General features: G+C 50.3%; 1 protein-coding gene across 5 annotated transcripts in view; it reads left to right on the top strand.

The window, feature by feature from the left end:
- The window catches only part of TBCD (tubulin folding cofactor D), a 173797-nt gene that overhangs the window by 36440 nt on the left and 124683 nt on the right, over nucleotides 1-12674 (top strand). For 4 of the 5 annotated variants that reach the window (XM_073798103.1, XM_033847160.2, XM_073798105.1 and 1 more), the window contains exons 8-10: nucleotides 6291-6336; nucleotides 7775-7907; nucleotides 12288-12424. In XM_073798103.1, the coding sequence (XP_073654204.1) occupies nucleotides 6291-6336; nucleotides 7775-7907; nucleotides 12288-12424 (316 nt within the window). Of the gene's footprint in view, nucleotides 1-4784; nucleotides 4806-6290; nucleotides 6337-7774; nucleotides 7908-12287; nucleotides 12425-12674 lie in introns of those variants that run through there. The other variant, XM_073798106.1, reaches the window with a different exon arrangement.

The raw sequence follows: 12674 nt of genomic DNA, 5'->3' as shown, positions 1-12674 counted from the left end.
TGCCCATCTGACCCGATGCTCCAGTAGAACAGTGTACCCGCGGCCCGCCTGCATGGGGTGCCCATCGGTAGACCTTGTCCCTGCGCTGAGAGCTGCTGAAGGGAAGCTTCTCGGTGAGGTTTGTTTTTGACGCCCCCCCCGCCCCCCGGCACTATTAGGCATCTCATCGCACGTTGTGTGGACCCCATCACACCACTGGTCTGCAGACGGTAAGTGGGTATTTTGGTGCTTTTGGCGCCCTCCCAGATTCCAAGTCCTCACATGGAAGGAACCAAGTGTTTCTGCTCAGGAGTAATTGTTCTGAAAATGGATGACTTGTGTCTAAAATATATTAAACTGGATGCATTTGAATTTACATGGAGTAAGTTAACTTTAAATTTTGTAAATGAAACCTAGGGAAGAGTTCTTAAAAGAAAATAGTTTTTGGACAAACGAAAGGAATATTTCTGTATTTACCAGGTAGGAGACAATTCAGATATCATTGGTTAATATAACGCGTTTTATGTTCATTTGCATTTTATTCTCTGAGTGGCTCAGCGAACTGGTACCATCACTGCCGCCTGTCGTTTACTGAGGAAACTGAGATTCAGAGAGGGTGCCTTCCTGCCCCGTCACACAGGTGGTCAGGGGTCTGGATGCTTCTCTGTGTGACATTCGTGGAGAATCCTCAGCACAGTCAGTGGGTAGTGTAGAAAGAGCTCCTTCTTCTTTGAAAAATCATTTTTATTCTACACTTGGTGAAGAGATTAAGCAGTCCAGAGGCTTGGTGATGACAATACATCAGCCCTTGTCTGCTCTTGTCAGCACAGCCCCTTCTCCCGGAGACAGCTGCTTTGTGCTGAGGGTGATTGCTGCCCCTTCCTCCTGCACAATGTGCTCCAGCCCATCTGCTGGCTTGCTGATGCCCCTCCTGCTATCTCCCAGCTTTGTTGACAATGTCACTGTTTTTAGGTGCTCTGGACCTGTTTCCTCTGCCATCCCCTCTCCACAGGGTCTCCTGACCCCACCCCTCTTTGTAAGAGGATGTCATGGTGCTTTTCCTCCCCTGCTGCCTGCCTCGCCCGTTGCTTCTTCTCAGCCAGTGCCTATGTGTATTCACTTGTACATGATACGAGTTGGCAGCATTTCCCTTCCGTTCTGTATCCTTCTTTAAGTCTTGGGCTTAGAATCATTGGTTTGTAACTTTTACAGTCAATAACATTCATGACAGGGGTTCGTTTTCTGCTCTGCAGTCCCAGGGTCCTTATGAAGGAGCGTTGTGCCTGGGATTAATGTCAGATGGAGTCTACTTTCTAACATTCCCGTTGATCAGAATCCTGTCTTGTTTTTGTTTCTTTCACATGTGGACCACAACTTGTACAGTTTTGATTTTCTTGTATTTTGCTTATCTTTTTCTGTTCTTCACTAGCCCTTAATATGGTCTTAATATTGTTGATTGCTTAGACTCCCTTCCACCCTTCTGGAAGATTCTGCTCTGTGTTTTTGCTGACTCTGTGGAGCCCCTCAGGGTCATCTGGGACAAGCTGGATCCTCCTCTTGTAGCCCCACTTCTAGTGTGGAGCACTTTCTCACCACTCAATCGAAAATTTGTTGCGATTTCTTGCTATTTATTTAGGGGAAAGCGTTCAGTCTTTTACCATTAAGTATGATACCAGCTGTGGGTTTTCATAGATGCTCTTTATCATGTTGAGGAAGTTCCCTTCTATTTGTAGTTGATGGGGAACTTTCATCATGAATGGATGTTGGATTTTGTCAGGTGCTTTTTTTGCTTTTACTGAGCTAATTGTATGTTTTTGTTCTCTGTTCTGCTAATACGATGTATTATATAAATCAATTTTTGAATGTTAAACCAGCCTTGCATTCCTTGCAAATGGGGAATAAATCCCATTTGGTCATGGAGTAAAATCCATTTAATATGTTCCTGGATTCATTTTGCTAGTATTTTGTTAAGGATATAAAAAAGAAATTATTTTAATTAATTAATTAATTTATTTTATTTGGTTGCTTCAGGTCTTAGTTGCGGCTCGCCGGCTCCTTAGTTGTGGCATGCAAACTCTTAGTTGCAGCATGCATGTGGGATCTAGTTCCTTGACCAGGGATCGAACCCAGGCCCCCTGCCTTGGTAGTGTGGAGTCTTAACCACTGCTCCACCAGGGAAGTCCTAAGGATTTCTATATGTTTGTTCATGAGGGACATTGATCTGCGGTTTTCCTATGATGTCTGTGGCTTTTGTATCAGGCGAGGACCGGGAACTGTTCCTCCTCTGTTTTCTTGAAGTTTATGTAGGATGTATTTTTTCCTTAAATGTTTGCTAGAATTCATTAGTGAAGCCATGTGGGCCTGGGGGTTTCTTTATGGAAAGATTCTAAAGTACTAATTTAAATTTCTTTACATGATCCAAGTCTATTCAGATTTTCTATTTCTTAAGCCATTTTTGCTTATTTGGAATTTGTCTTGGAATTTGTCCACTTCCTTTGGGTTGTCTAATTTTTTTTTTTTAAATAAATATATATATATTTATTTATTTTTGGCTGCATTGGGTCTCGTTGCTGCGCGCGGGCTTTCTCTAGTTGCGGCGAGCAGGGACTACTCTTACATTGCGGTGTGCGGGCTTCTCATTGTGGTGGCTTCTCTTGTTTTGGAGCATGGACTCTAGGGCGCTCGGGCTTCAGTAGTTGTGGCATGAGGGCTCAGTAGTTGTGGCTTGTGGGCTCTAGAGGGCAGGCTCAGTAGTTGTGGCACACGGGCTTAGTTGCTCTGCGGCATGTGGGATCTTCCTGGACCAGGGCTCAAACCCGTGTCCCCTGCGTTGGCAGGCAGATTCTTAACCACTGCGCCACGAGGGAAGTCCCGTCTAATTTGTTGTTGTAAAGTTGTTTATAAAATCCCTTTGTTATCCTTTTAGTTTCTTTAGGCTCTTTTGTGAAGTCCTTGAATCCCTGCCTTTATTTTTATGTATACGTGTGTGTGTGTGCACATGTGCACACATGTGTGTATATTAAAATAAAATATACAACCACACACTTGTGTTGTTGAACTGTTTTAAATTAAATCACTCCACTGCCTGTAAATACTTCAGTGTGTATTCTACATAATCAGCATGCCATTTTGAGGACTTCTTTTTAAAACAAAAAGTGTTGTTGTCTCCCACATGATAGTAATTCTGATTGTAGTATCCACTGGAAGAGAACACAGAGTGGGTACTTTGAGTTCAGTGATGCTTAACTGTGCATTCATGTCTGTTAATCTGGCCGTGTCTGCCCGCCATGCAGCTGGGTGTGGCAAGGCCTCCCCTCTTGCTGCCCGGACTCAGCGCGGAGCTTGGGGTGGGCAGGGTTCAGAAAGGACAGCAGTGATTCTGGTGCTTCAGTAGCTGAGACGGTAAGTCTTCCTGGTGGTATTTTCTACCATAGAGCTGTTGGCGTACTAGAGTGTGCTTCACAGTTTTAGAAAATTTGGCAAAATTTATGTTAGTTATTTTTATACCAAGACATTTATTTGTGTTTTTAAGCGTATAATTACTATAACTTTGAAAGTTGATTGAGACCTGAGTGGTTTTTATAACTTGTGTGCTTGTCGTATTGTCAGCTGTTTCCTTGTGGCACCGGTTGTCTTTGTGTGCAGTGGCACTGGCCGTGTGGATGGCTTTGTGCCCCGAAAACAGAGGGGAGGTGGTATGTGTCCGCAGGGCACGCTGGCGCTGCGATCTGGGCTGGGCCAGCCCTGAGACGCCCCCTCAGCCCTGCAGGCTGGGCCTCCTGCTTGGAGGAGGAGCTGGACCCTCGGTGAAGCCCCATCCTCGGCCAGGTTCTCTGTCCTGGTTTGTATGTGAGGCAGTTTGGAGCTGAGACCGTTGCATCCAGGTTGTTTATGTGAACCCTGACATTTAGTTTTTTTAAAGTTAGAGATATCTAACCACAGTGGTCTGTTCTGTAAGCTTTACTGCTGGGGTCTGGACTGTCTGAGTCCTGTATGGAGGCCTGGCCTAGCTCCTGGGGGAGGCCGCGGCGGAGCTGGAAGGATGCGTGGCAGGTGAGGGACGGCAGTGGCCTGCATGGAGGCTGCAGCGGAGCTGGAGGGATCGAGGCAGGTGACGGACGGCAGTGGGCTGCATGGTGCGGCCCGCCCTTTCCTTACTCCTGGTCCCAGACCAGCTCCACGGCCACCAGCTTGGGTGTCTGTCCTTCTGAGCCAGTCTACTGGTCCTGTTGTGGCAGTCGGGGCAGGAGGCTGATGGCCAGCGTAGTAGATGGGGTTGCTCTCGTGGCCTCTGCTGCAGGAGGAGGGTGGCGGGCGTTGTGCCCAGGGCTGTGGGTGGCTCACCCTGGGGCTCACACGTCCTGCTCAGACTCATCTGGCTGCAGGATGGTTTCCTCCTTCCTTTCCACCAAGCCACCTCCCTGACTCCTTTAAAAGTTCACCAGGGGGCTTCCCTGGTGGCACAGTGGTTAAGAATCCGCCTGCCAATGCAGGGGACATGGGTTCGATCTCTGGTCCGGGAAGATCCCACATGCCGCAGAGCAGCTAAGCCCGTGTGCCACAACTACTGAGGCTGCGCTCTAGAGCCCCTGAGCCACAACTACTGAGCCCACGTGCCACAACAACTGAACCTGCACGCTTAGAGCCCGTGCTCCACAACAAGAGAAGCCACCACAACGAGAAGCCTGCACACCACAACGAAGAGTAGCCCCCACTCGCCGCAACCAGAGAAAGCCCGCGCACAGCAACGAAGACCCAGTGCAGACAAAAATAAAATAAATTAAAAAAAAAAAAAAAGTTCACCAGGAAGAAGCTAGGGGATGCAGGTGACTTTCCCCCTCCTCATAAACCCAGATTGTAAAGACAAACATTTCAAGTGTTTTGGGAGTGGTTTACCAGTCATGAAATGGGGATATTTCAGATGTGGCCCGTGAACGTCCGGGGGTCCTTCTCCACTTGTAGTGTGGGTCATGGAAAGTTGTGGGGGAATGAAATGTCCTGAACTTCCTAATCTGATGGCTGGCTCATGGTTTTGGGGTTGAGTTGTTGCGGGGAGAGGAAGGGCAGAAAGCACGAAGGAGAGCATGACTTCTGCCAAGGGGCTTTTGCAGCAGAGGGCCAGAGCAGGGCTGGTGAGGTGAGGCACTTATCACGTGTGCTGGGAGAGGCGGTGGAGCCATGGGCCACTGGCTGGAAGGTTCCATGGTGCTTTGAGTGTTGGGATGTCCTGGGCCTGTGGGTCTGAGCCCTGTGTCTTGTTCTCCTGTGAGCCTGCCTCAGAGTGTCCAGGGCCCCGGAGTGGTTGGTCTCCATGTGAAACACCACTGACTAAGTGTCTGGGATGGTGTTCACTCTCTTCACCTTGGCTGAGCAGCTCCCTCACCAGCAGGACCTGGTGTCGGGGGACGGGGTCCAGTGCGGTTGGGCCCACGTACCTTCAGATGGTCTAAGACAGAAGTGGTCTCACCTTGCCAGTTAAATAGTAATTTTTTTTTTTTTTGGCGGTACGCGGGCCTCTCACTGCCGTGGCCTCTCCCGTTGTGCAGCACAGGCTCCGGACGCGCAGGCTCAGCGGCCATGGCTCACGGGCCCAGCCGCTCCGCGGCATGTGGGATCTTCCCGGACCGGGGCACAAACCCGTGTCCCCTGCATCGGCAGGCGGACTCCCAACCGCTGCGCCACCAGGGAAGCCCCAAATAGTAATTCTTGAAGGAGAAGAAGTTCCTTAGCTGTTTTCTTAGAGTTGCTTAGCTTTAGGGTTCTTCGTTTAAGGGCTTGGATACCCAAGTCTTGCAGAGTTGAAAGTGGAGGGTAAAATTTCAGGTTGAGGACTCCGGGTATTTGAGGTTTTGACAGCCTGCCGGCCCCACGTGTGTGAGAAGCAGGAGGGGCCCTTTCTCCTTTGCTGGCTCAGAACGAGGATGAGTACGTGGGTGCCTTACCTTTGTGTCGGATAATTCGACCTGTAACTCTTATCCTTTGGTACCTTCAGGTACACGCTAGTCATGGAAACCCGGTACGATTCCTTACTCTCCTTACAGGCCAGCACCCTTAACTTCAACGCGGGCGTGTGTCAGTGAGCAGGGCCTCACCGCTGCATCTCTGGTTTACGTTGCCCCTTTGGAAGATTTCCTCTCTAGTCTCTTGTAATTCCTTTCTTTGTCATGTACAGAAACTCTTCTCTTGTTATTTCCTGGCGAGTGTCTAGAATAAAAATCCTGGAAGATGTGATGAATTGTTTTGATAATTGATGTTTTAAATTTGTAAATGTATTTGCAAATTCTAACAGAATTTTTTTTCTTTTTTTTAAGGCACAAATATTTAAGCATGGAAAACGTGAAGACTGTTTACCCTACGGTAAGGTTTATTTGTAAGTGAGGGTGTGTTTGTGACATGAGTTTGCCTGAATTATGATCAAATGTGTCTCTTTAACAGTTTATTCACAGGCACAAAAATCTGTGACTTGCTATATTTGGATACTGTCATAGGTCTTTTTTTTCGGTCTTCTTTGTGTGTGTGTGTGTGTATGTACGTATGTGTTAATAATCTGACTGTTAGGTCTCAGGCCTCTTAGGGAGGAGGTCTGGGTTCCTGATGCCCTGACTGTCTGGTCTTGATCCTGGGGGCCTTGGGATGTAGATGAAGCCCTGAGGTTTCTGGCTCGCTTCCTGGGGGCCCAACTGCATTCTTCCCAGCACCATGGCTACATCATTTGCCCTTTTTGCCTCATTCTCTTAATTTTAGATTGAACCTCAACTTATGAAAATCAGTATAGTGATTTTCGCTGCAGGAAGGCTTACTCCCTGGAACAAGAGAAATTTCTTAGTCCATGTTTTAGAAGATGTATGAATCAGATTTAGGTAGTAGAGTCTATTTCTTGAAGTTTTCATCATGGAACATTTCATACACATACAGGAAGACTGATTGGTATAGTGACCTCTCATATTTCTATCACAAGCTTCAGGTTTTTAATTCATGGGCACTCCTGTTTCATCCATGCTCCCCCTCACCCACCACCTAGACACCCTATCATTCCACTGGCATCTGTTGACTCTTTTTGGAAACATAACCTTGATGTCATTGTCACACATGAGAACATGAGCAGTCGCCATTCAGCATCGTCACACGTTGTCCTTGATGGACTCGCACACACAGATCCCAGGTCCATCTTGAGTTACTGTCAGTTATACCTACGCTGGTCACTGTGCGCCGTTTGGGTCTTTTGGGAAGTTACCCAGATGCCATTTCAACTTGTCTTGAACGCCCCCTCCTTGTCTCACACGAAACATGGTCCTGCGTGCTCTCCTGGCCTCCGCTTCCCCCGATGCCCGCCTCATTGCCCCAAATAGCCTTGACTGCAAGGGGGCCCGATCACACAGTTTCCCTGCTTGTAGAGACCCCTCTCTGTTCTTGCAGCCTCATGCTTAAGCCTGTCTGCATGGTCCTCATGGCCTGCATGTGCTCCACCCTCCAGGCACGTGCCCGCTGTCTCTGCCCAGGACACTGTTCCCTCCCTGGGTTCCTCTGCGTTCCATCTCCAGATCCGTGGTTCACAGTGAGAGGGTTGGGCAGGTCCGACTCCAGCTGCACTTAGTAAATGACATGGGGTGAAAGGGTCTTTATGAAGCAGAGCTCAAGGGGTCCAGCGTAGATGTAGGCCTTCACACTGACTGGGGTCGGGGGGGCCTGTGGAAGTGTCTGGTTTTGGTGTTGTGCATGTCAGGTGGGGTTGGTGGGTTTGGGAGATGACACAAAACCTTCCCACCAAACTGAGCGAGATGTGCTGTGTTCACAGCTGCCACCGTTCTCCAGTGCCTGGACAACTGCAGGCTCCCCGACAGCAACCAGACCCTGCTCCGGAAGCTTGGGGTGAAGCTTGTGCAGCGGCTGGGCCTGACCTTCCTGAAGCCCCAGGTGGCCAAGTGGAGGTGAGTGGACTGAGTGGTAACCACGCGACCAGGGTGTGTCGGGAGGCTGGCGCGGGGCTAGGTGTTTCAGGTGGCTGGACACAGCGGGCTGATTGACGTGTCCTCCTGCTTTCATTTTTTCCCCAGTCTCAGCAGTGTTTCTGATTTTGAAAGGAACACCTTTTCTTTCGGTTATTTTCTGACCCCACATCTTCCAGGTAGAATCTTGAAGTGGAACTGATGACAAGGAAGGCTTGTTTCGCACTCACTGAGAGTGCTTGTCATTCAAGTGTAGGGCAGCCTCACTGGCGGGTCGCACCGTAGGGAAGGCTCCATTCTGGTCACCTCAGTCTGGGTCATGGGCTCCTTCCTCGAGGTTTACTCAGAAAGGAGAGCTGTCTCTGCCTGTGGATGGAAACGATGTCTTAAGGGTTCTTTTGAAGTAGTGGCTCCCCCGGAAACAGACTGTTTGCTGTGCTGGGGGTGGTACTGCATTTTAGCAGTCTTCAGTTTTATTTCACGTATTCATTTGTGTGGTTTGGGAGGAATTATTTGATTAAGTTTGCCTCCAATTATAGGAAATTCCAGAGAAGTGTGTTATGTTTTAGTGATGTTTTACTGAAATACCTTTTAGGTGTTCTGTATACAGCTTGTTCTGTAAGTTGTTTATGAGACTAAATGTTAGTGGTTACTTTGCAGATGCTGTGGAAAATTAACATTCTGTGCTGTATTAGGGCTCCCCTGAGAAACAGAACCAATTGGTGTGTGCGTGTAAAGAGACTTATCATAAGGAATTGGCTTATGCTTGTGGAGCTGGCAAGTCCCCACATCTGGCAGGCTTGGAGGCCAGGAGGAGCTGATGTTTCAACTTGAGTCTGAAGGCAGGAAGTATCCCTCTCACTGGGGGAGAGGGAGCCTGTCTGTGATCCTCAGGCCTTCAGTGGATTGGGCAAGGCCCACCACACTGGGGAGAGCAACCTGCTTTACTAAGCCCACAGCTTAAATGTTAATTTCACCCACAATCACGGTCACAGACACAACCAGAATAATGTTTGAGCAAATATCTCGGCACTGTGACCCGGTCAACTGGACACGTTAAAATGAACTATCACAAGTACTCCAAGCATTTATGTGGGAAGGAGAGTAATTTAGCACCCCAGTTACTTTGTTCAGTCTGTATCTCTCTGTACACTGAGTGTGATCATTAATGTGGTGGGTTCAGTCTCCGTCTTGCTCTTTGTTTTCTCTCTCTTCCGTCTTTTTTTCATTTTATCCCCTCGGATACATTTTCTTTTTACTTTTTTTCTTTTTATTTTTTTTTTGCGGTACGCGGGCCTCTCACTGTTGTGGCCTCCCCCGTTGCGGAGCACAGGCTCCAGACGCACAGGCTCAGTGGCCATGGCTCACGGGCCTAGCCGCTCCGCGGCATGTGGGATCTTCCGGGATCGGGGCACGAACCCGTGTCCCCTGCATTGGCAGGCGGACTCTCAACCACTGCGCCACCAGGTAAGCCCCTTTTTATCTTTTAGATTCATTCCCTTTTTGGTTGCCTTCCCCTTAGTGACAGGCAGGTAACTGGCCGCACTGCCCCTCCTGCTGTCTGGGGCGCAGGCCTTCTCAGTTCCCCCTGCTGGGGTGTGGCCCTTGCTCCTGCAGCAGCCGCTCATGTCTCATGCGTGGCCTTTCAGTCCTTCCTGCTGGACCCACACTTCAGTGACTGCCCAGAGTTACTTGCCCTCTGGACTCTGTTTGGCTCTCTTGGCCTCCCAGCTGCTCTCTGATGGCGCATCTGTGTCTCACACGCCTCACAGCTGCCTGAGGATCCAGGGAGAATTTGGGATGCTGTTTCAGCTCCCCTTCCTTCAGCGTCAATCCCCACTTAGTAGCCATCTCACTAGTCAAGATTTCTTTTTTCTGCCCAGCAGGACGGCGGCTATGCTCGGGCTGTACTTTCCTGTGCCGTGGTTTAGAAAGTGCCTTTGGGAGGAAGCAGAGGGGAAGTTGGGTGCACCTGGGGGCTTCCCTGCTCTGAGGGATTGTAGCCATGCCTTGGTTGTCATCTTGTGCCTGCCAGCGGTTGGTATATACACTTTGTCTAGATTTGTGGTTAAGTCAGGAGGGAAAGTCCAGTGGCAGCCTGTCTGGTCCCTGGTTGCTGGACGATATCGAGAACTTTTTCTGTGAGGTAGAGTCCTCGTGTGTCTTCACTGGAGGACAGTAACAGTGTCGACAGTCGTTGCCCAGTGCCTGCTTCTTGCCGGGAGCTTTATGATCTTGACCACAATCCTGTGGTGCCTGGTGACGTTCTCCTTGGTTCAGTTACCTGTTGCTGCTCTGATTCTGACAACAACTCTGATGTGTGTTCTTTTCCAGACCAACACCAGGCAGTTGTCGGACACCAGCTGGGTGTCCTACTGTGTAACTCAGTTTTGACTGTGTCTTTGTGGAGACAGCACCAGATCCTACCGGTTAAGGGCTCAGCCCACTAGACTGTCTCCCCCCCGCCTCAACACCTCTCCTCCCTCTGCCAACCCCAATTGCAAGTCGAGGTTGTCACCTGTGTTTCTGACAGTCTGGCTACAGGTTGGAGGGTTTGATAATTTGCTAGAGCGGCTCATAGAACTCAGAGAAATATTTTATTTGAGATTACTGGTTTATTATACAAGGCTATAACTCAGGAACGGCTAGGTGGAAGAGATGCAGAGGGCAGGGCCTGGGGAGAGGGCATAAGGCTTCCATGCCCTCTGAGTTCCCCACCCTTCCTGCTTCTCCCTGTGTTCACCAACCTGGAAGCTGTCCTAACCCACTCCTTTTTTTTTGGTCCGGCCATGTGGCAAGCGGGATTTTAGTTCCCACACTAAGGGTCAAACTTGCGCCCCCTGCAGTGGAAGCTCGGAGTCTTAACCACTGGACTTCCAGGGGAGTCTTCCTTTTGGGTTTTATTGGAGGCCTCATTGCATAGTCATGGTTGATTAAGTCACTGGCCATTGGCAGTTGATTGAACCTCCATCTTGGGAACTGCCCACACCATCCTTGTTTCACGGAATCTGAGGCCTCAAGGCCACAGCTAAACAGTGTCTGAGTTGGCTCTGTCTCTGAAGCCCCAGTTATCTGGAACTGGACTTGGCCTTAGGCTGTGGCCCCCAGTAATCATGCTGTAACTCGACCGGTCACCTTTTATGCCCCAGGCCCTGTCCTGAGATGGGGCTGCCCCAGAGTCAGGCCCAAGCGTGCCTGTCCTGCTTCTAGGAGGGGAGGCGTTCCTGGGCCTTTCTCTGCACAGGGCCTGGTCTGAGTGCTTTGTGCACATCCTCCCACCTGGCCTCGTTACAGCCCTCTGGGTGGGGCCTCATTTTACAGATGGGAAACTGAGGCAGGCAGAGGTTCAGGGGCTGTGCAGTCAGACAGCTGAGCTGGCGTGTGCTGCTGGCCCCTTCATGGCGCTGCAGGAGATGATGCTGGTGGCCTCAGCAGGTGGGGAGGCGGGTGTGGGTGGCAGGAAGTGGTGAGAGCCATTCAGGAGGCAGGATCTGTGGGAGCTGGCATGGACCAGCTGTGGCCCCTGGTGTGGAAGGCAGGCATCTGGCCCGGAGACAGGGGGTGGGGCTCTGCTCAGGTGGGACCTGGAGGCAGAGCCTGTGGAAATAAGGCCAAGGCCAGTGGGTTCAAACGTGCCCTCCCTGCCATTTCTGTTGGGTGCATTCTTTTTTTAAAAAAATAGTTAAAAAAATTTTAAATTTATTTTTATTTATTTATTTTTGGCTGCGTTGGGTCTTCGTTGCTGCGTACCAGCTTTCTCTAGTTGTGGCGAGCAGGGGCTGCTCTTCGTTGCGGTGTGCGGGCTTCTCGTTGCAGTGGCTTCTCTTGTTGTGGAGTACAGGCTCTAGGTACACAGGCTTTAGTAGTTGTAGCTCACGGGCTCTAGAGCGCAGGCTCCAGTAGTTGTGGCTTATGGGCTCTAGAGCACAGGCTCAGTAGTTGTGGCTCATGGGCTTAGTTGCTCCGCGGCATGTGGGATCTTCCCGGACCAGGGCTCGAACCCGTGTCCCCTGCATTGGCAGGCGGGTTCTTAAGCACTGTGCTACCAGGGAAGCCCTGTTGGGTGCATTCTTGTTGTCACGCTTTGTCACCTGCCTTTCTGCTAAGAAAGCTTTCCGACACGTGAGGGTTTCTGAGTCATCTAGAAGGTGAATCTATGTTCTGTGGCTCAGATGAGGTTGTCATCTTCCTTGACAATCCATGCTGGTGACAGTTACTGCTCAGTTTCCTTCCTGTCCATCCTGTACCTGTAAAGTACATGGAATTTTCACAGTGACACTGAATTGTTGAGTTCAGTCATCAGGATCTTCTAGCTCCAAGTTGTCGCAGCAGGTCTGAGGTGTGTTTGTTTGCTTCTTGCAGGTACCAGCGTGGCTGCCGCTCCTTGGTTGCGGGCCTGCAGCTGAGTGTCCAGAGTCCTAGAGATCCAGGGATACAGACCGAGACCCCTGACAGCGACGGAGAGGACGACGTCCCCGAGGAGGTGGAGAGCGTGATAGGTGAGTGGGGGCCACCTCATCTCGACCTGCAGGGGACCTGGCCCCACCTCTGGTCTTTGCAGGGTGGGAGGTGAGCCTGGGGCTGTGTGCATCTGCTGTCTCCCCGCCCCCCGTTGCGGCCCTAGACCGCCCTGGCCGCAGTGCACCTGTGCACCTCCACAGGCTCCGTCCTGCCTCTGCATCAGGCTTCCTGTGCTGCCACGTGCCCTCCACCAGGGCTTCCACTGACCGGCTTGCAAGGCCTGTACTG

Source organism: Tursiops truncatus, chromosome 20, assembly GCF_011762595.2.
Source record: "Tursiops truncatus isolate mTurTru1 chromosome 20, mTurTru1.mat.Y, whole genome shotgun sequence".
Taxonomy (NCBI): domain Eukaryota; kingdom Metazoa; phylum Chordata; class Mammalia; order Artiodactyla; family Delphinidae; genus Tursiops; species Tursiops truncatus.
Note: the sequence above shows the minus strand (reverse complement) of the source record. Positions and strands in the feature narration are given on the sequence as shown.